Source organism: Dipodomys merriami, unplaced genomic scaffold (genome assembly GCF_024711535.1).
Source record: "Dipodomys merriami isolate MVZ:Mamm:240054 unplaced genomic scaffold, mDipMer1.0.p SCAF_1, whole genome shotgun sequence".
Taxonomy (NCBI): domain Eukaryota; kingdom Metazoa; phylum Chordata; class Mammalia; order Rodentia; family Heteromyidae; genus Dipodomys; species Dipodomys merriami.
In genome coordinates this window covers 139,523,833-139,548,384 of record NW_027202270.1, presented here as the reverse complement: position 1 = coordinate 139,548,384, position 24,552 = coordinate 139,523,833, and the positions used below count along the sequence as shown (strand labels likewise).

The following is a 24,552-nucleotide window of genomic DNA, read 5'->3' as shown; positions in this document are numbered from 1 at the left end:
GCTTCTAACATTATGTTTAGTTTTAGGAAATGAAATAATGAATCCTGGTCCCAAGAGGCTTACAGTATTAGGCGAACATAAATGTGTAACAGGTTGATATGTGCTGTTAAAAATGTATATGACCAAGCCAGGTGCCAGTGGCTTATGCCTGTAATTCTAGCTACTCAAGAGGCTGAGATCTGAGGATCATAGTTTGAAGCCTGTCTGGGTAGGAAAATCTCAGAGACTCCTACCTCCAAGTAACAACCAAAGAGCAAAAAATGGAGCTGGGGCTCAAGTGGTAAAGCTTTGGACAATAAAACCCTCAGGGACTGTGCCTAGGCCCTGAGTTCAAGCCCCAGGACCAGCAAACACTTTCTCTCTCTCTCTCTCTCTATATATATATATTTTCATATATTGTCAGATAATATGGACTTGAGGTCTAGGCCCTTGAAAAAAATGACACACACATATGATGTATGGATATATGTATATATATCCAGTTAAGGATTATTTTGCATACTGTTATTTTGTATACTGTAGCTTATCTAACAAAAGAGTCTACTGAATTCACGTGATAAAAGAGAATATTTTAATGTTTTCACTTATAATTGACAATGATCAAATACTATTTTTTACATGTTTATGTGGAAGTATCAATTAGTAAGAAGGCACTAGTGAACATTTTATGTTTTAAATGTACTTAGTATATGGTGATAAAGTATAAGATTCACTTCTTGATAATGATTCACTGATTAGTTTTTTGTTTTTTTGGAAGTACTAGAGTTTGAATTTAGGGCCTAAAGCTTGCTAGGCTGGCCCTCTACTACTTGAGCCATGCCTCCTTCCTTGCTTTTTGCTGGTGATTTTTGGAGATACCAAAATAAGTCACCAGCACTGGGCTCATGGATTGATTTCTACTGTCTTATTGTTTTTCAATAATATAGTATGCAAGTCTTTTTGTATAAAAGCTTTAAAGAAACTAGAGGCACATTTGTGAGAGACTGTGTGTTTAATGGGAATGAGGCCCTGGGTTCAATTCCCAGCATGATTTTTTTTAAAGCCTTAAAGTGATAGCAAAAATTTGATTAGCATTTGGTCTTTGTATCTGTTTATAGCACGTAGGTACCAATGAATATAGAAGCTGGGCTTTGTAACTCAGAGGCAAACCGCTAAAATACAGTATGCCTGTTCAAAGATGTCAACACCGGGGCTGGGAAGGTGGCTCAGTGGTAGAGCGCTTGCCTTGCATGCTCAAGGCCCTGGGTTCGATTCCTCAGCACCACGTAAGCAAAAAGAAAAAGCCGGAAGTGGCGCTGTGGCTCAAGTGGTAGAGCTCTAGCCTTGAGCTGAAGAGCTCAGGGACAGCGCCCAGGCCCAGAGTTCAAGGCCCCACGACTGGACCCAAAAAAAAAAAAAAAAAGATGTCAACACCCCGGCCCACCCTTCCAAGCCTAGGTATGCCAAGTATTGAGAACCTTCCAGTACTCCATCTGGCTTCCATGCAGCTTACTGAGAACATTTTTGCTCCAATTTAGACATCAGAATGATAAGCTTGTAGAATTCATTGTTATAAGTCCTATAAGTACAGGTATTATTCAAAGAGCCTTTAAGATAACATACTGTAGTCATTACCATAGAGTCATGTTTTTAAAGTAATATAGGTTTTTATTTTATCTGGTAGGTTAATAACTAGGAAAAGTTCCTGAATTTGTATACTAAACATACCAAATACATTGGAAAATTGGAGTTATAATGACTTTTGATTTAGCCACAGTGTGGAATTTAGACAGAATGGAAATTAGCTTACATGCATATCCAATATTGGTTTTTACACCATTAAGAGACAATGTTACTTATAGATAACGACCTTTAGAAGGAAAGCCCACACAATCATGGAAGAGGTCACTTGAGAAGAAAGCCATCCTTCAGTGGGTCATCCTCCTCCACCGTCATGCTCGCAGCCCCGGTGTAATGGGCTCGTCCCGACACTTCCACTACCACAGCGTTAAAGTCACCACACTTTGCTTCCTGAGAAAGCAACATGGAATGAGCACACTCTCAAAATGTTGCGTCCACATTTCACCTGGTCTAAAGTTGTACTCTTGATTCTTATCATGCTAAGGAAAGCCCAAGCATTAGTCCCATGGGCAATGAGAGATTTTAAAGGACAGTGACATGGTCAAGTGAGTTTAAGCTAAATTAGGTTGGAAAATGGGGGGACAAATTAGAGAAGAAAGAGACTAGAAGCCCAGAAACTTAAGAGGTAGCCTTGACTCACTGATTGAATCCAGAGTCACTAGGTAGTTTTTGGTAATGATGGAGGAGGACTAATATAAAGAATTAGGAGGTGGAACTAACTGGCCTGTTGACCCATGACAGTGTGGAAAGTAAGGAATTAGGAATCAGGTACACATAACCATAGTTTCTAGCTTGGAAGTGATACTAGTGATGGCATTAATCAAGATGAAGGAGGAAGGGAAGGAAGAAGGGAGGTTGGGAGAGAGGAAGGGAGGATTTTTTCCATGGGTTAGAGTTTGTGATGCTTTGTGGACAGAATTTAGAGATGACTATAGAAAACATATAGATTCAGAAATTGGTACAGGATAGGCACTGTAATGATGAAGGTATGTGAGTAGGCAGTAGATAAGAATAAGCCTAGAAAATGATGAAAATGCCCAGTGAAGATGTTGGTAAGCATGATTAATACCATGCTTGGACATTTTACCTGCAGGATGTTTTATTTTGTAATTTTTAAGAATGACTGCATATAAGGATAAAATGTCAAATATTAAATTAGGGTAGAGTAATTTTACTATCTTTTTATAAAGCTGTTATAATATCAAGCCTCAGGAACTTTTGTTTTGTCTGGTGACAATATAAAAGCAGTTCTTAAAAGGAAAAGGTCTGGTGAGGGAACCACATTCCTAGTCTTGCTTTGCTGCTCACTGAGTAGATTCTGGTAAATTACCCAACCTTTCTAATGTTCTTCATTTATCATCTCTGAAAGAGGATGAGAACAGTACTAATTTGGTATTCTAGTAATGTTTAAATGAGATGTTTGTATGAAGTTCTTGGTTTAGAAATTGACATAGTAAATTACCTAACAAACACATACATTATTACTATTTTGTTGGTTGGTTTGAGACAGAGTCTCACTATGTATTCAGGCTGACCTGAGGATGTGAGGGCGATCTGGCTGCGACATCTGTCACCCCATTGATCACCAGGGTTGATTCGGCTGATCTGGCTGGCTAGGCGGGTGTCCCCTTCCTCCCTCACCGCTCCATGTGCGTCCCTCCCGAAGCTGCGCGCTCGGTCAAAGAGGGCGACCATCCCCGATAGAGGAGGACCGGTCTTCGGTCAAGGGTATACGAGTAGCTGCGCTCCCCTGCTAGAACCTCCAAACAAGCTCTCAGGCTGACCTGAAACTATGTAGCTCAGACTGCAGTCAAACTTGTGATGTTTCTCCCTCAGCCTCTTGAGTGTAAGTACCTCCTAGACAAGTACCATCAATACCTGGCTTATCTTTATCTTAAATTTCAGATTCTGAGGACATAGTGTTCTAAATTCCTGTTTACAACATAAATGGTTTAGAAAATTTCATGATTGCTTTGTGATACAGAAAGATCTAATGTAAAGAAAATTCAAGCTGAGCGCTAGTGACACACTCCTGCAATCTTAGCTATTTTAGAGGATTGTGGTTGTAAGCTGTCCAGAGCAGAAAAGTCCATGAGACTCAATCTTAAACTAACCAGCAAAATGCTACATATGGGCATGGCTCAAGTGGTAAAGCACCAGCCATAACAAAAAGCTAAGCGAGAGTATGAGGGGAGTTCTAGCCTTGGGATAGGCATTAAAAACAGAAAAAGAAAGGAAAAGAAAGTGAAAAGAAAGAAAAGGAAGTCTAATATATTTTCTAAAAAAAAAGCTACATTTGGATAGACTGCTATGTTAAAGGGCTCTTAATGTGATTTGTTTGTTCAATGTAGATTATTCATTCTGTAGATTTCATTTATCTACTATAAACAGATACAATAATTAGCTGTGTTGGTATATGTAAAGCTTTATTTCATTACAAAAGTTCTAATTTTCTTCAACTTTTTACACCTTTACTTTTTTTTTTTTTTTTTTGCTTATTGGAGATAAGAGTCTCACAGAGTTTCCTTCCCGGGCTGGCTTTGAACCGTGATCCTCACATCTCAGCCTCCTGAGTAGCTAGGATTATAGGCGTGAGCCACCGGCGCCTGTCACCTTTACATCTTATTATATAAAATGAAATATTACTACAGAATAAAACATAAGACAAAAAGTACCATATTCTTGTTTATGTGGTTCTTAAGTCTTCTGGTCTCAGGTCCACCTTTGGATTTGGGGACCTCCAAAGAGTTTTTATTTATATAGTTGTATCTATCAATATTTACTGTACTAGGAATAAAGATGTTTATTCATTGCTTCATCTTAAAAGCTTCTACATGCTAATATGTAAAAACTAAATTTTTGTGAAAAGAAGTATTTCCAAAAAAGTAATGACAAAAGTGGCATTGTTTTACACATATGCAAACCTCTTTCCTAACAGAAGATAGGTAGGTTTTCCAAGCTACTTCTGCCTTCTATTGGCTGGGATGTTGCCCATCATGTAGACTCTGGAGAACTCCATTGAACACTCTTGAGAGAATGAGAGTGAAGAGCAAACACATCGTAATATTATTATGAACATAGTTTTGACTTGGGATCCCCAGAAACATTGTCAAATTCGAATAGTTTTTACAGGACTGCTCTAAATTTTTTTTCTACCTAGCCTGGTGATTAGTAGATCACACTTGTAATCCTAGTTACTCAGGGGGCCGAGATCTGAGGATCATGTTTCGAAGCCAGCCTGGGCAGCAAAGTATATGAGACTCTTTGTTTTTTTGGTTGTGGGGCTTAAACTCTGGGCTTGGGTGCTGTCCCTGCACTCTTCAGCTCAAGGTGAGCACTCTACCACTTGAGCCACAATGCCACTTCTGGTTTTCTAGTGGTTTATTGGAGATAAAGAGTCTCACAGACTTTCCTGCCCAGGCTGGCTTTGAACCATGATCCTCAGATCTCAGCCTCATAAGTAGCTAGGATTACAGCCATGAGCCACTGGCACCCAGCGGTATATATGAGACTCATCTCCAGTGAACCTCCAAAAAGCTGAAAGTGGAGCTGTGGTTCAAGTGGTAGAGCACTAGCCTTGAGCAAAAAAAACTCAGGCCCTGAGTTCAAACCCCAGAACATTCTCTCTCTCTCTCTCCCTCCCTCCCTCTCTCTCTCTCTCTCTCTCCCTCGCTCTCTCTCTCTCTCGCTCTCTCTCTGTCACACACACACACATATTTTTCTTCTAAGGTTGCTGTGGTGGTTAACCGTTCAGCAACTGCAGAGAGAGAGAGAGAGAGATCAGGAGGACTGTGGTTTGAGGCAGGCCCAGGAAAAAGGGCAGAAGGATCTCATCAATGAAAAAAAAACAAAAGTGGGTGTGGTGGTGTGTGCTAAATAATCCTGGCTATGTGGAGGTATAAGTAGAATCACAGTCCAGACTGGTACCAGCAAAACATACAAGACTTTTTCTGAAAAGCAAACATGTGCAGAGTATGGCTCCAGTGGTAGAGTATGTGACTTTGACAAATGCCATTAACTAGAGTTCAAACCACAGTAACACACACACACATACACACACACACACACACACACACACACACACACACACACAGAGTTTTTCTGATTATAATTCCAGCTACCTAGGAGGTGAAGATTGAAGATTAGGAGGATTTTGATTTGAACCCAGTCCAGCAGAAAAAAGTAAAATCCCATGTCAGCTAAGAAACAGGACATAGTAGTACATGCATGTGATCCCAGATATATGAGAGATATAGCCAGAGTGGCTCAAGCAAAAAGTACAAGTAACTGTGACAAAAACAAAAGCAAGAAGGTCTAGATGGATGGCTCAAGTGCTTCCCTCACAAGTGGAAGGCCCTTACTTCCAACCCTACTATTGTTAAAAAACAAACAAACAAAAAACTCTCATCCAAGAATTGAGTGAAGAGATTTATCCAACATTAACTGTTCAGTCTCACTTGCAAATAAGCAAAGGTGACACTCACCCTAACAGCCTTTCCTGTGAACACAGAGCCAGTTGCACTGCTCTTGAAGCCTCTGGTCTGGTTCAGTCCCAGAAGACCTTTATGGTACTGTAAAGCAATTCGCGCTGTCACTCCTGAGCCGGTAGGGCTTCTGTCAACCTGTTTCAGAACCAGCAAAGATAGGAATGTTCAGTGTGGCTGAGTTCCATGCTACCTAGTGTGTGTCCCTAACAACTGTAGTGTTAATACCTGTTCATCTGCAAACACACAGATGTTGGTGGTGGGGTCCTTACTGTAAGCATCTTTCCCATCTGTTAATATAGTTCCATACAGAAAAGCCAGGTCTTCACTCTCAGGATGGCTAATTTTAAACTGTAAACAACAAAGTCATCACATAGAAAATCAGTATGATTCAAATGCATCTTTATAACTCATGTAGTCAGGTACTCTTAGACATAGCTTTTCAATCTGTACTGTATTTGAAATTCTTTTTTTTTTTTTTTGGGTCCGGTCGTGGGGCCTGAACTCTGGGCCTGAGCGCTGTCCCTCAGTTCTTCAGCTCAAGGCTAGCACTCTACCACTTGAGCCACAGCACCACTTCCGGCTTTTTTCCTTTTGCTTATATGGTGCTGAGGAATCGAACCCAGGGCCTCAGGCATGCAAGGCAAGCGCTCTACCACTGAGCCAACTTCTCAGCCCCTGTATTTGAAATTCTTTTGGGGATAAGACACTGAGTACTAGATATTATGTCACTATAGGTGACAGTAGCTTTATTGGAAGTTACAATTCTTAGGAAAGTAATACTTATAGGTGAAGTGAAAGCCAGCAATAGAAGAAAGGACTGTAAGCAAAAGTTAACAAGATTCAGAAGTTATTAGGAAAAAAAAATCAGGATGGAAAAAAGATGATAGTAGAGAATGAAGTCATTGGGTTCCATGAAAAGCAGCAGACAAATACACACAGAAGCAGGCTCTGGCAGAGGGGCCATACCCCTCAATGTAAAGCACACTCAGGCCCAAAGATGTAAGGCTTCCAGGTCTTCTTGGGGGTCCAGTTGTTTAACTTTTCCTGGATTTCTGCAATGTCCGATAGTATAATCAAGATTACCCTCATTTTCGTATAGTCTTACATTTAGTACCTTCCACTTTCACTTACCTGGCATTTAAGACATTTAAGACAAAGATAATAGTCTAGGAACATCAATTTTTTTCTTCCAAAGAACTTTGGGTATTTATAACATCATATGAGGCCAGACAGATTTATCAATATATACAGACAGTCATGAACTGCGGATCTATGTATACACCAAACAATTTTGCAGGCTGGATATTCCCACTTCCTCTAGAGCCTGACTTTAACCAGTACCCTATTCCTAGTACTGGAAACCTAAATGTGGAGGTATTTAGTTGGCTTCCTAGATATGATCTTTTCTCTTTCTCCACAGCACATAATAAGGTACTTGTCATATGAACAGAGATGGGACTGACCTGAGACTTCACTGCACCTGTCACCGCGCTAGCTGCATCCACAAGGTCCCTTGTCTTTGCAGAACACACATCAAGTCCTAACTTTTCTGCGCTGACAAATGCATAAAATGCTCCACCATATGCAATGTCTACTACCAACTTTCCATGTCCAGGAACATCCACTGTGAGATCTGAAATAGACATAGGCAGAAGCCTATTTTCAAATTGAGTAAACAGGAAAATGATAGCTAGACACCTCTTTCTATTTTAACTGGATAGTATTTGCATAAAGTATAAGACCTCAGAATGCCGTATGTTCCTCTACCATGGGTTAATTTTGTAGGAAACATCATTGAGGCTAAAAGAGGGAAAACCTTGGACATCTGTGAACACATGGAGGAAAATGTACTAAAGCTGGTTTTAAATACTGAGGATGTTAATCCTATTCACAAATCGGTTATCTTCAGTTATCGTGTCAAACTTCAAGAAAAGATTTTTCTATATAAATTATTTGCAAACATTTAGTTTACATGTTTTCATCTTAAACTTTCCTCCAGGCAAATAGAGCCATTGTGGAATAGCTGATCTGCACAGTATATCATTTTGTTCAGAGTTTTAAGCACTCTTAAGTTGTCAACATACCTGAAGTTTCACCCAAAGGTGGGTTGTCTGAAATCCTTTATCCGTGTTTCCAAAGCAAGAGGGTTGGGTAATATTTGGGGACATTACATCTGGTTTTACCCCTTCTAATGTTTTCTTCTCTTCCTCTTTCCCATTTCAAGGTGGTCAAGTGGTCACTACTTCAGGGGGAGGGGAGATGAAGCAGATGGCAAGAGAAGAAGCAGGGCTTTCTTAAGTTAATAAGGAAACCTAAGTTCTCAAGGGAAACACATTTTGTTAGTAAAAGAGCATACTGAAGGAATAAATAGTTCTACCAGTTTCTACCAGTCATCACATTCCCTTTGGACTCTGAAGTGAGAAGGCCAAAGGTCCTGGGGGCACACACAGCACCACAGGAGGGTGAAATGCTGTGCAGAGCCAGCCAGCCAGGAGGGGGGAAAAAGGGAGAGAGGGCAGGGCCACTTGAAGTAGCTGGCCAGAGAACAAGATGAGGCGAAAGGGCCTTTCTCTCCAAAGCATGGACACATTTCAGAAACATTTGCTCGTATAAGGGGACAGATACGGAAAAGATGAACTAAGTCACCCAGCAGGGCAGAGTGAGGCCTCCATTTGAGAAAGTCGTTTTGGTGTATGAGTTTTCACACTGTGTCATAAAACAATAGCAATGAGATGGGTTACAGAGTCGTCTACAGAAGCTTCTTCTACTTTGTGTCAAAGTAGACCAGGTTTACAATCAAAGCAGTCACACATGCATGAGTCCTTACAACTCTGAATCAACGGTGTCTGTCTTGATGCTACGCAAAATGAAAAGCAGGTTGAATGAAGGGAAAGAAGAAATGATAGAAGCACAGGACTGCTGGAGCATGGGAACCCAAAGCGAAATGGTAGCTATGGGCATCATCAGAGGAAATAGGTGACAGGTTGTGGCCCATTTGTCTCCTCTGACTCAGTGCTATTTAAACAGAGAATTGGCTGCCAATCCTGGCCAGAGGAGTAGGGCAGCTGGCTCTACTGAAGGAATCACTGAGCCAACAATCATTTCCCTAACCCACTCTTTCTAAAATCTTGGGCACTTTCTTGGGGTGGGCTTGAATTTTGGATATTGCACCTCCATGAGTTTCTGTTTCCCTCTCTTCAGAACGGAACAGATGCCCTTTAAGTTATTTCAGCCCACACAAAATTACTTATATTGAAAATTAAGATACTTTTTATCAGATGTGACTACAGCCTATTTGTTAGGTGTATTAAATATACAGGCTCATTAATGACTACAGCCCTCAGAAGTAGTTAATTATTTTCAGTTATCCACCAAACAAGTGGATAAACTCAGGATGAGGTAATCCAAAGCCCAAACTCTTTCCATTGAAGTATGAAACCTGTATGTCCATAGAACTCAATCCAAATTCTAAGGCTTTCCCTTTTATTCTAGTATAAGCTTACTGTTGGAATTTTAATTTGACTTACTTCACATGAGATTTATTGAGCAACTTTTATATGCTGATTATGCTGGAACATGTAAAAAGCACAAGAGTGAATAAAAGTTCTTTATTTTCTTGGAGTTAGTTGAACAAGAAATACTAGTTTTGCCAGGTGCCAGTTGCTCACACCTGTAATCCTAGCTACTCAGGAGGCTGAGATCTGAGGATCACAGTTCAAAGCCAGCCTGGGCAGGAAAGTCCATGAGACTCTTATCTCCAATAAACCACTAGAAAACTAGAAGTGGCGCTGTGGCTCAAGGGGTGGAGTGCTTGCCTTGAGCTGAAGAGTGCAGGGACAGAGCCCAAGCCCGGAGTTCAAGCCTCACAACCAACCAAACAAAAAAAAAAATGCTAGTTTTTGAATATACCATATGCATGAATAAGTTGTAGTACTTTAGTTGTTTTCCAGAAAATTGACATATATCTCCTTAAGCTAAAAAAAAAAATCTGAAGGATAAGAGAGACAGGCATTCTGATAAGCCTGGGTTCAGATTCTGATTCTGACATGTAATGTGGCTTCAATGTAAAATGGAACTTCTATTTCCCTAGAAGAGTTGTTTTGAGAATCCATATGATGCGTGGAGTGTGCCTCTAACATAACGAAAGGCTAACATTAGTTTCATATTAATTAATATTAGTTTCATATTCAACAGCAATAGTGTTGTCAAGAGGACTAGATATTTACATTTGCCAGTCAGCACGTTTTCCAAATTTCATTCCTCAACAAATATCCATTGCCTACCTGCAGTTCTAGACACTTAGATTGGATGAATGCAACAAAGGAGTTTGCACGTTAGCAGGTTGGGTGGAGAACTCTGCACCCTCAAGGTGGATCCTGCTGTCATTCTCACTTGTCATACTCTGATCTAGAAACTTAATTGCCAGGGTCACCAGGATGGGAGTGGGCAGAGCAGTAAACCGGAATAGCATTGTCTAGGCACAACATTTTTTTTAAAGTAGAGAATAGAGCAGTGCACTTTCTTAATACTCAGAGTGACCATGCCCCTCACGGACTGTGTGTACTATCACCCAGAAATGCTCTCAGGAACTATGTTCCTCCAGGGTACTGGCTGTCCTTGCCCTTACGCAGGCAGGGCTATGAAACAATCCATGATCAATTCCAACAAAATCTAGTGCCTCCATCACCTACTGGGGCTGCCTCAGGGGAAGCCACCTGCTAGGCAAACTATTGAGGTTTTCCAGATGCCATCTTTAACACAAATTCATTCAAGTGCCAATCAGGATGTGACACCATTCTCTCCTAAAGGAGAAAGCATTTAACTCCCTCACCAGTATTCTTCATCAATGTGTGTTTAAGCTGCCTGGGTTGGTTAATCTAAGACTGACAAATGCCATCTGGAATCCAAGCCAGATGAATCTGAAGTCACCACATCCAGTGGAAAGGAAAAGGAAAAGGCATGTTTAGAAACTTGTTAGGAGTTTACCAAGCATATTCTGAGTCGGCTTGGAAACTTGGTACGCTGGCTGTCCTTGGTGCTTAACTTTACCTTAGTGTACCTTGCTTTATGTCACTGTGTCATCTCCAGGAATGCCTGACAGGGCAGCATGAGGCGCTGAGTAAGGGGCACGCTCAATTCTTAATCGTCCCAGGCTTTCCTCAAGCGGTTGGATAGAAGTGCAAGATCATGGAATTGCAGGCACGGAATCTGCAGAGGTAAGCGGCTCACACAAGCTTGCAGTGTGATTCGAAATTACCCTGTCAATCGTTAGTAAGCACATGCGAGACGGGTTAGAAGGGTGGAATTGGCACCAGCACCGTGGTTAGCTAGGCTTGCCGAGACCCGGGTGGCGCCCCCCTGCCCTGGGGTCTGGTAGGGTCCTCGGGTTACCTGAGGCCAGCACGAAGGCCGGGACGCTGTGGAAGCGCACTGGGCCGCAGCTGCGGCCATCCTCGCACGCCACGAAGGCGGTCACCAGCCCGCAGGGACAGTGGATGTTGACGCGGGCCTCGCGCGCTCCGGCGGGGGGCGCGGGCAGCAGCCCGAAGTCCAGAGCCAGGCGGCCCAGAGCCAGCACCGCGTGGCCGCACATGGAGCTGTAGCCCTCGTTGTGCAGGAATAAGACGCCCAGGTGCGCGTCGGGCAGCTCGCTGCGCACCAGGACCGCCCCGTACATGTCCCGGTGGCCCCGGGGCTCCAACATAAGCCTGCGCCTCACGAAGTCGAGGTGCTGCCGCATGTAGCGCCGCTTGGCCAGCAGCGTGGGCCCGACCACCTCCGGACACCCGGCCAGCACCACGCGCAGGGGCTCGCCGCCCGTGTGCATGTCCACCACGAACAGCGCGGGCGTCCCCGGGTCGTGTGGGGGCAGCCGGGGCACTGCCAGCACGCTCTCCATTCTCGGCGGACAGTGACTCTGTGATGGTGCTCGCTCCAAGGCCCGGATCAGCACCGAAACCCACTGGAGGAGGGTGAGAGCGTGGCAGCTCGGAGGCGGGACCTCCAAGCCGTGATGGGCGGGGCCGGGGACTCCAAGCCGTGATGACGAGAGGGGCGGGGCTTCCAAGCCGCAACGACGGAGGGGGCGGGACCTCCGAGCCTAGACAACTACCGGGGGCGGGGCCTCCAAGCTGTGAGGACGTGCGGGGGCGGGGCCTCAAGCCCAGACAACTAGCAGGGGCGGGGCCTCAAAGCCGTGAAGACGAGCGGGGGCGGGGCTTCCAAGCCGTGATGACGAGGAGGGCGGGGCTTCCAAGCCGCAACGACAGAGGGGGCGGGACTTCCAAGCCTAGACAACTAGCGGGGGCGGGGCCTTCAAGTTGTGAGGCCGAGAGGGGGCGGGGCCTCAAGCCGAGCCAACTATCAGGGGTGGGGCCTCCAAATCAGTAAGGACGTGCGGGGGCGGGGCCTCAAGCCGAGACAACTAGCAGGGGCGGGGCCTCAAAGCCATGAAGACAAGCGGGGAGGGGGGGCCTCCAAGCCGTAAGGACGAACGGGGTCGGGGCCTCAAGCCGAGACAACTATCAGGGGCGGGGCCTCCAATCCGAGACAACGAGCGGGGGCGGGGCCTCTGAGCGCAGACGTGTGGGAGCGGGGTCTCCCAGCCGAGACCAGGCAGTGGGGCGGAGCTTCAGAGTCTAGACCGAGCGGCGGGGGCGGGGCTATGATGCCCAGCTTAGGGAGCAAGGCGGAGCTTCAGAGCCTAAACCAGGAAGTGGAGGCGGAGCTTCAGAACCAAGACGAGCGGCAGGGGCGGGGCTTCAGAGCAGTCGTCCTGGTTACTGGGAGGCGGAGCCGCGAAGGCCGCTGTGGCCCGGATGTCCGGGCAGGACCGTCGGGTCCGTTGGTTCCTGAGCTTCTGGAGTGAAGCCTAGGAGCGCCCAATGGGTGAGTGGTCGTCGAGGGTGCCGGAAGCATCAAGGTTGATCCGGCCGTGGGTGCGGCGCTCGGCTTCCCGGCGGCCGGGGCTCCGGCCGTCCCGGGGCGGGCCGTGGACTGCAGCCGGGCTGCCGGGCGGCGGCGCGGGCTTGGCTCCGGGGAGGCCGAGCCGGTGTGGTGTGCCAGTGTCACCTGGGTCTGGAGGCTCGCGCGGAGGACGCCTGCGCGGAGCCGTGTTGTGCGGCTTGCGGTCCAGCTTCCGTGGGCCCTTCACGATGGGACGAGACCATTGCAGAAAAGAGGGAACGGAAGAGCAAGGAAAGCCGTGCTTCACTGAAGGAAATGAAAGCAGATGGGCCTTTGGAGCCAGGGTTTTCTTGGGTAGATTGGATAGCTGCAGTTACTGTAACCAAGTCACAGGCCTTGGGTTTTTGAAAAACAACTCAAATTTACATTCAGATGAATTAAGCATCTATTAGGTAGAAAGCCCTTGCAGAAGTTTCCAGCGCCTTAATTTCTGCCAAAAAAATCTGAAAGACTGCTTGCTTTCATATTTTTAGCACACTGAGATAAAATTGGTTTCAAAGATAAGTTCCGACGTCAAGAAGCCTGTGCCACTGAAAGAAAAGAAACCACCCCAACATAGTCAATGAAAATACTAAGCCTGAGGCGTTTTAGATTTTCTGTTTTCCTCTCAGCAGCATACACAGGGAAAAAGAAATCAACTCTTGGGAGTTGAAAGGAGAAAGGGCCCTGGGGACCAGACAGGCTGCAGATTTGTCAATTCGTGAAACATTTGAGAGATCGTTCATTATTCATAGTCATAAAATGCATACTTCTTCTAAATTCACATTCAGACCCCAGTGGTTTGAGGTCTGCTCTACTTTAGTCGGTAGGGTCTTAGCGGGGCAGAGACTGTCCATCAGTGCACGTTAAGAACCAGTGAATCAGTGAAGGACAGGAATCAAATATCACTGCTGAAGAACATTCCCAGTAATTTCTCCTTATGGATGAAGTCCAGGATGATCTTTAGGGTCTTGAGGCACTTCCCTCATCCCTCCTTTGTATAAAAAAAACTGTTGTAACCTTTAAGGTTAAGAAATTGATTCTAAAATAGTGGTTCCCAAACACGATCAGAGGCCCAGTGACAGCCCTGATTTAATTTCCACCTGTCCTCAACAGAAGTGACAAAATGCTAGGACAGTGCTTTTATAAAGGTGAATTGATTAAAGGCCTGACCTCTTCTGAAACTACATTTTAATTTCTCTGTTATTACTGAGTTCTGTTAAGAACAAAAGTGGCAATAGGTTGTTTGTGTGCTTAATGTTCTCACTGGGCACAATACACCTTTATTGGTGCTCTATTGAAGACACACTGGGTTGGACTATTAGTTCTGGGGATTTAACCTGCTCTGAGGAAGTTCATGGTAAGGCACACTAAATTATCATCAAGGTTTGAGTGTAACAATGCTTAGTGTCACCGCGTGAAAGAAGAAATTTAAAACTAATGCATCAACGTTTTTGAATAATACATAGGTCATCTAAAAACTGAAATTGTCGAGATACTTCTGCAAAGTGCTTCAGCTATTATCATATTTTTTTTAATAATCAAAAGATGTTACTTTACTGGCATTTGTTTTTAAAAAGCTGTCGATATCCAACCAGCATGCCTTGGACTTTATTGTGGGAAGACCCTATTATTTAAAAATGGCTCAACTGAAATCTATGGTGAATGTGGGGTAAGTTTCTTGTTTGTATGTTATTTCATTTGTTGTATTTATTTGCTTTTGAAATATTTTCACATATAGAATCCTTTTTCTTAAATATACGCAATTTATAAAACAGTATGGAGACATTAATAGAATCTTTGTATTGTTATATTGATAAATGTTACATCTTGATTCCACAGCTGAATATTTTAAAGTATTTTATAATTTTGTAGTAATTTTTCAAATTATTTAGCATAGTGCCTTATATAGAAGTTAATATTAATACTTTAGAACTCATTCATTCATTAATGCACTATTCATATTTATATCTTTATTCATTTTATTTATTTTTTTGTATTAGTATTGGGACTTGAACTCTGGGCTCTCACTTGGCTTTTTTGCTCAAGGCTGATGCTTTCCCCCTTGAACTATACCCACACATCCTTCTTATTGCTGGTTAATTGGAGATAAGAATCTCCAGGCTAGCTTCAATCCTTAGGTAGGCATGAGCCTGGCTGTATAATTTTTTTTATGTAATGTTACCAAGTAGTTTTTTTTATTAGATGTTCCTTAACCATTTTAACTAAATAAGTATAATATTTTAAAAATGTTCCTTCTAAGAATATTTTATGAGCATTTTATAAACAAAGTAGATTTTTCTTCTTTTGCAGTACTAGAGTCTGAACTCAGGCCATGTGCTTTCTAGGCAGGCACTCTGCTACTACACCAGGCTCCCAGCTCTTATTCACTTATTTTCTGAATAGGAACTTGTAATTTTTGCCCAGACCTAGCCACAAACTGTGATCTCCTTATCCGCAACTCCTGTGTAGCTGGGGTTATCAGTGTGCTCCATTGCATAGTCTAGTTTGTTTGTTGAGCTAGTTGTCTCACTTATAACATCCCCTTATCTCACCCCGACCAATACTTTGAGCCAAGATCCTGATCCCTCCCCTCACCCACTAGCTGGGATTACTAACGTGGACTCCCATACCAGGTCCTCCCCCCTCCCCACTTTTTTTTTTAATTCTAAAAGCTATACATACAAATTTAAATGTTTAAAATAGTATGTCTTACAGAATCACATTGGAGGAGAGTTAATACTATAGTCTCTCTATAAAATATTTTTTGTAGGTGTGCCCCAGAGGACAGAGGACAAATGCACAGAAGTACTGTCAGCCCTGCACAGGGTCTCCAGAGCTCTATGATTGGCTCTATCTTGGATTTATGGCTATGCTGCCTCTTATTTTACATTGGTTCTTCATTGAATGGTACTCAGGGAAAAAGAGGTGAGACATTTATGAACGTGTCTACATGGAGTGGTGTTGGACTAATTATCATTTATTATCCATTTTCATGGTGGCAGTAGAACCCAGGGCCTTCTATGTGTTAAGTATACAGTCTTCCACTGACAGAATGCTTTTATTTAGGTCATGAAGAATGTAGACACATTGTGCCTGGGGAGATCTGAAAATAATTTTAATGAAATAACTTTTAGGCAGGAAAAAACAGCATAAATAATGAGATGTATGTGTAACAACTGTGGTCTGAATTGGACAGAGTCTAGGCTGCAGATAAAAGGAATACAATATAAAGAGAGTCCGAAAGACCTTAGGGCTTGAGTGCTCTCCCTGCTCAAGGTTGGTACTCTGCCACTTTGAACCACAGTTCTCGGTCTCATTTTTAGACACTTAGTTGGAGATAAGAGTCTCAGAAACGTTTTTGCCTAGGCTGGCTTTGAACCGCAATTCTCAGAGATCAGCCTCTTGAATAGGTGGGATTATAGGCATGAGCCACCAGTATCTCTCTTAGATATGAAAGTTATAAGGATGCTACTGGGAATGGAGAGTCCAGTTCCAACTTTGTTTCTGTCATACTGCTTTTAGTTCCTCACACTTCTCAGAATTTTTCCTTCTATCAAGATAATTAAAAATGATTGGGTTGGGAAGGTGGTAGAGGACTTGCCTTGCATGCATGAGGCCCTGGGTTCGATTCCTCAGCATCACATAAGCAGGGGAAAAAAAAGCTGGAAGTGGCACTGTGGCTCAAGTGGTAGAGCACTAGCCTTGAACTGAAGAGCTAGGGGACAGCGCCCAGGCCAAGAGTTCAGGCCCCACGACCCGACCCAAAAATAAATAAATAAATAAATAAATATGATTTACAGATAGATAACTTTAAGACATTTTAATAAGACTTCGGCAGTACAATGAAGTTAAAAATTTCTGCTCTTCTGTTGCATTTTAAAATAATACTGGTTTTCTGAAATGAGTATTCCTTTTTAGAGAATAAGATTATACTTTTCTGATCTACTTAGAAAACTTTAGTTTTAGGGTTTTTTTTTTGGAAATATATACATGTTTTTTTTACTAGAGCCAGTTGAATACTGACTTCTTCCTGGTGGTGGTGCCCCTTCCCTGTGCTTCTCTAGCTCCAGTGCGCTTCTCCAGCACATCACTGCACTGTTTGAGTGTGGCATGGCCGCCATCATCACCTTACTTGTGAGTGATCCAGTTGGCGTTCTTCATATCCGTTCGTGTCGAGTATTGATGCTTTCTGATTGGTATACGATGCTCTACAACCCAAGTCCTGACTATATTACCACAGTGCACTGTACTCATGAGGCCGTCTACCCGCTGTAAGTATTCAGACTTAAGCTCATTTAAAAACTATACTCTGGGGGCTGGGAAGGTGGCTCAGTGGTAGAGCGCTTGCCTTGCATGCATGAGGCCCTGGGTTCGATTCCTCAGCACCACATAAAAAAAGAAAAAAAGCCAGAAGTGGTGCTGTGGCTTAAGTGGTAGAGCGCTAACCTTGAGCTGAAGAGCTGAGGACAGCGCCCAGGCCCAAGTTCAGGCCCCATGACCGGACCCCCCCCACCCCCCATTTAAACAGATTGAGCATTGTTAGATATCTTTTTAGGCAGTGAGGGAGATACATAGAAATGATTTTCTTCTCTCAAGACGTATATTCTAATAAGAGAAAATGAAAATATATCTTAGTATAACAAAAGGGAAAATATTTTTGTTGGTATGGAGTAAATATAAAAATGAAATAAGCTTTGTCTTGTTTCATAGACCTTCTTTAAAGAGAAAGTAAGAAGGAACCCCTTGTGCAACAGAAACCGAGTATCTGGCATGTAAGAAACAGTATGAGCTTTGGAGGCAAAACCAGCTTGGGTCTAATTCTGGATCTGCCCCCTGCTATATTAACAGAAGTGTGTTAGTAGGTCTAGTGATCTCAGTTTTCCCTTTGGCAAAATGGGAATACTGAAAAATGCTGGGCAGATTGAGTCCACACATCGGAGAGAGATCATATATATAGAAGGCACTCAGTAGTAGCAGGATTATTGCTAGAGTACTTGGGTTAACACTTTATTTCTCTCCTGTTTTTCCAAATACAATTTTCATTAGAATATTTTAGTTAAAAAAAAGAAAAGTCATAAGATTCTGTATAATACTTGTCTAAAACATTGTGTTCTAGCTGGGCGCTGGTGGTTCACACCTGTAATCCTAGCTACTCGGGAGGCTGAGATCTGAGGATAGTGGTTCAAAGTCAGCCCAGGCAGAAAAGTCCCTGAGACTCTTACCAACAATAAACCACTCCAAAAACCAAAGTGGAGCTGTGGCTCAAGAGGTAGAGCACTAGCCTTGAGCTGAAGAGCTGAGGGACAGTGCCTAGGCTCAGAGTTAAGCCCCACGACTGACAAAACAAACAAACAAAAACACATAGAAATTCTTCAAGATAAAATTTCTACAAAATTATACAAATTCATTTTTATACGTTTTCTTGGTAAATGTGTTTCCAGTCTCTCAGAACAGGAACCATTGCAACTTGTCAGCAATGTAACAGAATCTGGCCAACCCTTCTCCAATCAGAGTGTTCATTGATCAGACTTCATATAGGATCTCTAATTTTAAAATATAAGGGGTCTAAAAGTTCATAAATACATTTTGATGTTACAAATGCTTTATTTTATTCCACAGGTACACCATTGTGTTTATTTATTATGCATTCTGCTTGGTATTAATGATGCTGCTCCGGCCTCTCCTGGTAAAGAAGATTGCATGTGGCTTAGGGAAGTCCGATAGATTTAAAAGCATTTATGCTGCCCTCTATTTCTTCCCAATTTTAACTGTGCTGCAGGCTGTTGGCGGAGGCCTTCTATGTGAGTATATATTTTCTGCTTTATATTTATGCTATATATTGTTTATACAAGGCAATTTATAGTCCTTTGGAATATAATATTATGTATAATAAACATTTGTTTTCTTTGAATTCAATTTTGCAGCTTTTTCTTAAAAACCAGTCTTTAATCCTTGAAAAGAGGCCTTAGTACATATTTTTACTAAATGTTATAGTCAACATTAAAAAAAAAGAATGGAATAGGAATTCTCAAGATACTGGTTATATTTGAAACTCAAGCCAAATTGGACTAGTGTTAAAACAATTATTATTCTAAAGTAATTATATAAAGGGTTTTCAGTTCAACATGCCAATCTATAAATATGATGCAAATTGTTATCCCTCAAATTGGAAAAATTTTAAAGACTACATAGAAAACAAGAACAAAAATTTTCTTGCATATTGTAGTTAGAAATTGGTCTTGATATAAACTGTTTAGTATTAAGTCAGATCTTGAATTTCTTTTACATTCTTTTACATATAATAAAAAAAGTACCAATCTGTTCTTTGTCTTTTTTTGTTTTGTTTTAGCCAGTCCGTTCATTTCCTTCAGCAGTCATTTAGATTGACCTGTGCCTTAAATGAACAACAAAGTCATTATTACAGTTCTCACACACTAGTAGAACATACAGTAGAGAAGTTATAAATAGCTGAAGGAACAGTCCAGGATTTGAAAACATGACATTAAATGTTCCAAGATATTGGATATCATCTTTAGGAGGAACCAACCAGGGTGTTGAGAGTGAGCCTTCTGGCTAAAGGGTACCATGTAGATGCTGCAACTTTTTTTTTTTCCACTTGGATTGTTTTTCCCCCAGTCTTGGGACTTGAACTGGGCCTGGGCACTGTCCCTGAACTTCTTTTGCTCAAGGCTAGTGCTCTACCACTTGAGCCACAATGCCACTTTTGGCTTTTTTCTGAGTAGTTTGTCAGAGATAAGACTCTTATATACTTTTCTCCCCCGGCTAATTTCAAATCTTGGTCCTCAGGTCTCAGCCTGTGGAATAGCTCGGATTACAGGTGTGAGCCACCACCACCAGTGCCCATCTGGAGATGGATGTTAAACTTTTATCTATTTATTTTATCTTTAAATAGTTGTTTAAGGAGTTTCCATTCAACAAAGCAGTTTATGAATAAAGTGCATCTTAATCAGTGACATTCCTTTAATCACTTATAATGATTGAAGGAATTACAATGATTAAATCTGCCCAACATTTTTAGGTATTTCCATTTTGTCAAAGGAAAAACTGAGGTCACTAGATGCTACTAACATACTTCTGTTAATATAGCAGGGGGCAGATCCAGAATTAGACCCAAGCTGGTTTTGCCTCCAAAATGTAATTTGGTTCAAGGTAAGGGTAGATCTGAAAGTGAATCCAAAGGAAAATCAGAAGCTAATTAGGGATCTGATATCCTTCAGGGTCTAGCCTACAGACCAACTATTTATTTGGTGGCTGCCATTTTAAAATCTACAGTCCCTTCTATCTGTTGCCCACTCCCTGATGGATTTGACCCACTTTAGTTATTTGCCAGTATGGCTAGTGCCGGGGGGTATATACATTTGAGGTTACTGCAAATAGGACACTACTTGTAAAAAGATTTGGAAGGAAGAGTAATTAGATTTACATTTTAGAAAGACAATTTGATAGCTTAATGGAAAATAGAGAAAGGGAACCTGAGGGATCCTTTAAGAGAATATTCCAGTCATTCAGACTTGCCTTATCTAAAAACAGAGAAACACTGGGAATTCAAGAGTGATTTCAAAGGTAGGGCTATATAAAGTAGGAAACTAAGACTAGAGTTGAAGAATGTGACACTGTAACTTTATGATTTAGCAATGAGGACATGGATAAACAGCAAATAGTAGAGGAAGCAAGGGGGTTGGGAGAAGTGAATTCAGTTCCCAGTATTCATGGAATGGCCAAAAGGTCACAGGAAGGAATTTATGCCAGTTTGGAGCTTGGATTGCTGTCTAGGCTGGAAAGAGAATTGGCAGCCCTCAAATTCCTCAGCCCTGGATTGATAATATAGAAGCTCTTAGTTATGAAATGGAGGAAAGGAAAAGGTTGTGAAAGGCAGGAAGAGGTTTTGGAAGCATAATTGAGAGACTGCCAGACAGCAATGATTCCTAAATTGTAGTTGCCCCTACTGAAGATTGCCCTTTCCTATAATATGGAGAGTTAAGAACTTAGTATTCATTTGCGCCCTTTCCTATAATATGGAGAGTTAAGAACTTAGTATTCATTTGCGCCCTTTCCTATAATATGGAGAGTTAAGATCTTAGTATTCATTTGTGCCAAGTATAAATTTAGTCTGCTGAGATTACTCACAGGGGGCTTGTAACAACTCATTCTTTTATGTTGCTGAAATTAGTTTGGGGTTGTAGGATATAACTAGTCTGAGCAATTTAGAACAACCTGTGGTTTATAGTAACTGACAATATTGGGGGGATGAGGGGCTTGAGAGAGAGTCACTGAGAGTGGTTAGGAAGTTGTTAGTGGAAACTTTTGTTTACTTTGAAGTGTTATAAGTGTGATCTCCTACTAACCCACTAGAGGAATTATGTGGCAGATTTTCAGACCCACCCCACACCAAAGGGCTGGAGTACTCTTATACATAACCTTTCTCAACCAAAGCTCCTCTTTGGGACCATAAAACACATAAAATTATTTTTATTTTCTCAATACTCCCAGGTTTGATGTATATCTAGTACCACTCTAGCTGCACGGAAGAGGCATTAATTCTTTTCATTCAGTGAAAGCCTTTACAATTTTAAGAAGTTGAGAAAAAGAAATCATAAGACATTTATTGTCACATAAAAGTTGTGACATTCAAATTTTACTGTTTGAAAATTTTTATTGCAACAGGACATGCCCATTGCTCTTTACCTTTACTATGGTCACCTTCACACTACTGTTATATACGTAACTGGATAACTAAGACAGACTACATGGCCTGCAAGGTCAATAGCATTTACTCTCTGACCTTTCCCAGAAAATTTTGGGTGACCTGATGTCTTAAGATATAGGACTCAAGTCTCACAGAACTGGTTGAGAAGGGAGTTTCCTGACCATGGGGAAAATTACACTCTTTGAATTTGTTTGATGCTTTATTTACAAAATATGATTAATTTCTAATGTAATATGAATACTTTTCTTACAGATTATGCCTTCCCATACATTATATTAGTGTTATCTTTGGTTACTCTGGCTGTATACATGTCAGCTTCTGAAATAGAGGTAGGCAATTTTTCTTCTTTGTTAAAATTTTTTTGACATATTGACTATAAGTGCATATGCTATGATAAAGTAAAATTGGTAGTTTTAGTAATCCTTGACTAATGGATATAATCCTAGTTTCTAACTCCTTAGTAAATTTATGGAAAATTCTCTCTACTACATTATTTCCTTCAGAAATTAAATAGTGAAGTAATCAGACGGTTAACATAGCATGAGGAAGAAAAATCATCTCATGTAATTTACCCACAGAGCAAGCAGAATTTTTAAACTTTATCCTGATAATTGCAGTACATAATCATTAGTAATTAGTAATTAAAGTATAGATGACATAGAATGTATGTCATCTATTTTTTATTGTCTTGATTATGGATGAGTTGTATTGTCTTGATTATGGATAGGTTTCTTTTACCCCTTAATATGTATAATATTTTTATATTTAGAGATCATGTTAGTAGTAGCCACATTCGTTCTGATTCTGATCTTTCCTGAAGAGCAGTGCCTCTTTTAGTATCTCAGCAGAAGGTCACTGTTAAAAAGAATCCTATTTTGTTGTTTTCATTACTTAAAGAATACTTCATTAATTTCTGTAATATGGCCCATGTAGATAAGACCATATGTATTTAATAAAGTGTATTACCTCTGTACAACTGGGAAAAAATAATTTTTAACATTTCTAGGTCATGGCTATTAGTTTCTGTGTAATGCCAACTCAACCCAGTGAGCTTTTCCAGGTTCTTCAGTTGTCTAAACAAAATTACAAGCAGCATGCTCCATTAAAAAATTTCTAGAAAAATCTCTCTATATATATACTTATATACAGATGTATATTGTATATATATGTATGTATATATATTCAGCGTATTTTGACCAAAAGTTACATTTTGACTTATTTAAAGGTTAGTAGAATAAAATAGAATTTCATGTCATCACAATTTGTATTTTTAAGTATTTTTAAGGAACTAAGCTATTATCAATCAAAAAGAAGAGTAATAAATGAGTAGTCACATTCATTAAGCTTTTAATACAAAAGTGTATTTTTGCCTATTTGTTCATGTACAGTCATCTGAAATTTTCTTTCTAAATAATGTGGCCGGGGCTGGAGGTTTAGCCCAGCGGAAGGGCGCGTGCCCGGCGCGCGCAAGGCCCTGGGTTCGGTCCTCAGCCCTGGGGGGGGGAAAAAAGCTAAATAATGTGGCCCTCTGTTGATGCTATTGATGTCACTTTTTCTAATATAGGTGAGAAAGCACAGGGGCTACCTAGATGTCCTAGTGACTTTTAGGAAGAATATCAGTGGAAGCACTAGACAGAATATGTTGATGGAGGTTACTCAGTTCTCATTTAAAGCTATCCTCTTTTCTCCTTATAGTCAGCATTTCAGTATGATTAATTAAGACAGAAATTAGCTCTATACATTTATCAATTGTAGGGAAAGATTTGAAAGGTGAAATGTTTGGGTGATTGAATCAAATGAGGCTTTTGAATTTGTTATATATTTGTTATATAATTATAAATTAGGCATGCACTTATAAAATTAGCTTGAAATCTACTGGGTTCTCTGCCTCTGCAAATCGCTCCTCCGTAAAATATACATATAGTTCATTAATTCTAGACACACAAGTCAGAAATAGGTACCTGCATCCGGGAAAGCAGCATTAGGTGAGTTGATGGGTCACATATAATGATAAGAGAAAGTAGATGACTGTCTACTACAGATTACATGTTATATGTTAGCACACTTAGATGATACTTAAATTAATTTGATCCTTCTAGTTTCTGCATATTATAGGGTATTGTTAAGAGTAAAAGAGGATAAGGATATTTACATGTCATTTTTGCTCCCTTCTAATTATTCAGGCAGAATACTCTGAGAATGCTAAAGGGTGAGGAAGCTTAGTTTATGTAACTCTTATGTCATAGCTACATGGGGCGGGGCAGGAAGAAAGAATGTAATAAAGAATTCCTCTTGTAGTTAACATCTTTCAAAAGAATCCTTGCTGTTTCCAAGAGCAAACAGCAAGCCTGGGTGATTCTTACATCCTTATAACCTCATATTCTGTGATTCTAAGGCTATGACTTTGTGTGAGAACAGTTATCTTGCTTGTTCAGTTAATAATATGTATTTCTCTTTTCTTTCTTTTATAAAATGATATAGAACTGCTATGATCTTCTGGTTAGAAAGAAAAGACTTATTGTTCTCTTCAGCCACTGGTTACTTCATGCCTATGGGATAATCTCCATTTCCAGAGTGGATAAACTTGAGCAAGACTTACCCCTTTTGGCTTTGGTACCTACACCAGCTCTTTTTTACTTGTTCACTGCAAAATTTACTGAACCTTCACGGATACTCTCTGAAGGAGCCAATGGACACTGATGTATGGAACATGCCAGAAAACCTAAGAAGTATTCTTAATAAGTCAAGTTTTTTTTTATTATGTTACCA

General features: G+C 41.2%; 2 protein-coding genes across 4 annotated transcripts; one reads left to right on the top strand and one right to left on the bottom strand.

Annotated features, from left to right (window-relative positions):
* Positions 1–548: 548 nt before the first annotated feature.
* On the bottom strand, positions 549–12,102 carry L3hypdh (trans-L-3-hydroxyproline dehydratase). Its single transcript, XM_070032542.1, has 5 exons — positions 11,499–12,102; positions 7,571–7,740; positions 6,333–6,455; positions 6,105–6,242; positions 549–2,010 (listed from the first exon to the last, which is right to left on the bottom strand). Exons 1-5 carry the CDS (start codon positions 12,004–12,006, stop codon positions 1,885–1,887), a joined length of 1,065 nt encoding a protein of 354 aa, XP_069888643.1. The 5' UTR covers positions 12,007–12,102; the 3' UTR covers positions 549–1,884.
* Positions 12,103–12,904: 802 nt separating this feature from the next.
* Positions 12,905–24,499, top strand: Jkamp (JNK1/MAPK8 associated membrane protein). Of its 3 annotated transcripts, none has more exons than XM_070032498.1 (7): positions 12,905–12,995; positions 14,633–14,724; positions 15,826–15,980; positions 17,120–17,326; positions 18,675–18,856; positions 22,036–22,112; positions 24,265–24,499. In XM_070032498.1, exons 1-7 carry the CDS (start codon positions 12,992–12,994, stop codon positions 24,481–24,483), a joined length of 936 nt encoding a protein of 311 aa, XP_069888599.1. In that variant the 5' UTR covers positions 12,905–12,991; the 3' UTR covers positions 24,484–24,499. The 3 variants fall into 3 exon arrangements, with proteins under 3 accessions (XP_069888599.1, XP_069888609.1, XP_069888618.1); XM_070032508.1 differs by having other exon boundaries at positions 12,906–12,995; positions 14,651–14,724; XM_070032517.1 differs by lacking the exon at positions 14,633–14,724 and having other exon boundaries at positions 12,906–12,995.
* The last annotated feature ends 53 nt before the right edge of the window (positions 24,500–24,552 follow it).

Coding starts and splice junctions, on each gene's coding strand:
- L3hypdh (XM_070032542.1), bottom strand. CDS start 12,006: ATGGAGAGCGTGCTGGCAGTGCCCCGGCTGCCCCCACACGACCCGGGG. Junction 6,456..7,570: donor CAGGTGCAGTGAAGTCTCAG/GTCAGTCCCATC, acceptor TGTTGTTTACAG/TTTAAAATTAGCCATCCTGA. Junction 2,011..6,104: donor TCACAGGAAAGGCTGTTAGG/GTGAGTGTCACC, acceptor TTGCTTTCTCAG/GAAGCAAAGTGTGGTGACTT.
- Jkamp (XM_070032498.1), top strand. Junction 15,981..17,119: donor TGGTACTCAGGGAAAAAGAG/GTGAGACATTTA, acceptor GTGCTTCTCTAG/CTCCAGTGCGCTTCTCCAGC. Junction 18,857..22,035: donor TGTTGGCGGAGGCCTTCTAT/GTGAGTATATAT, acceptor CTTTTCTTACAG/ATTATGCCTTCCCATACATT.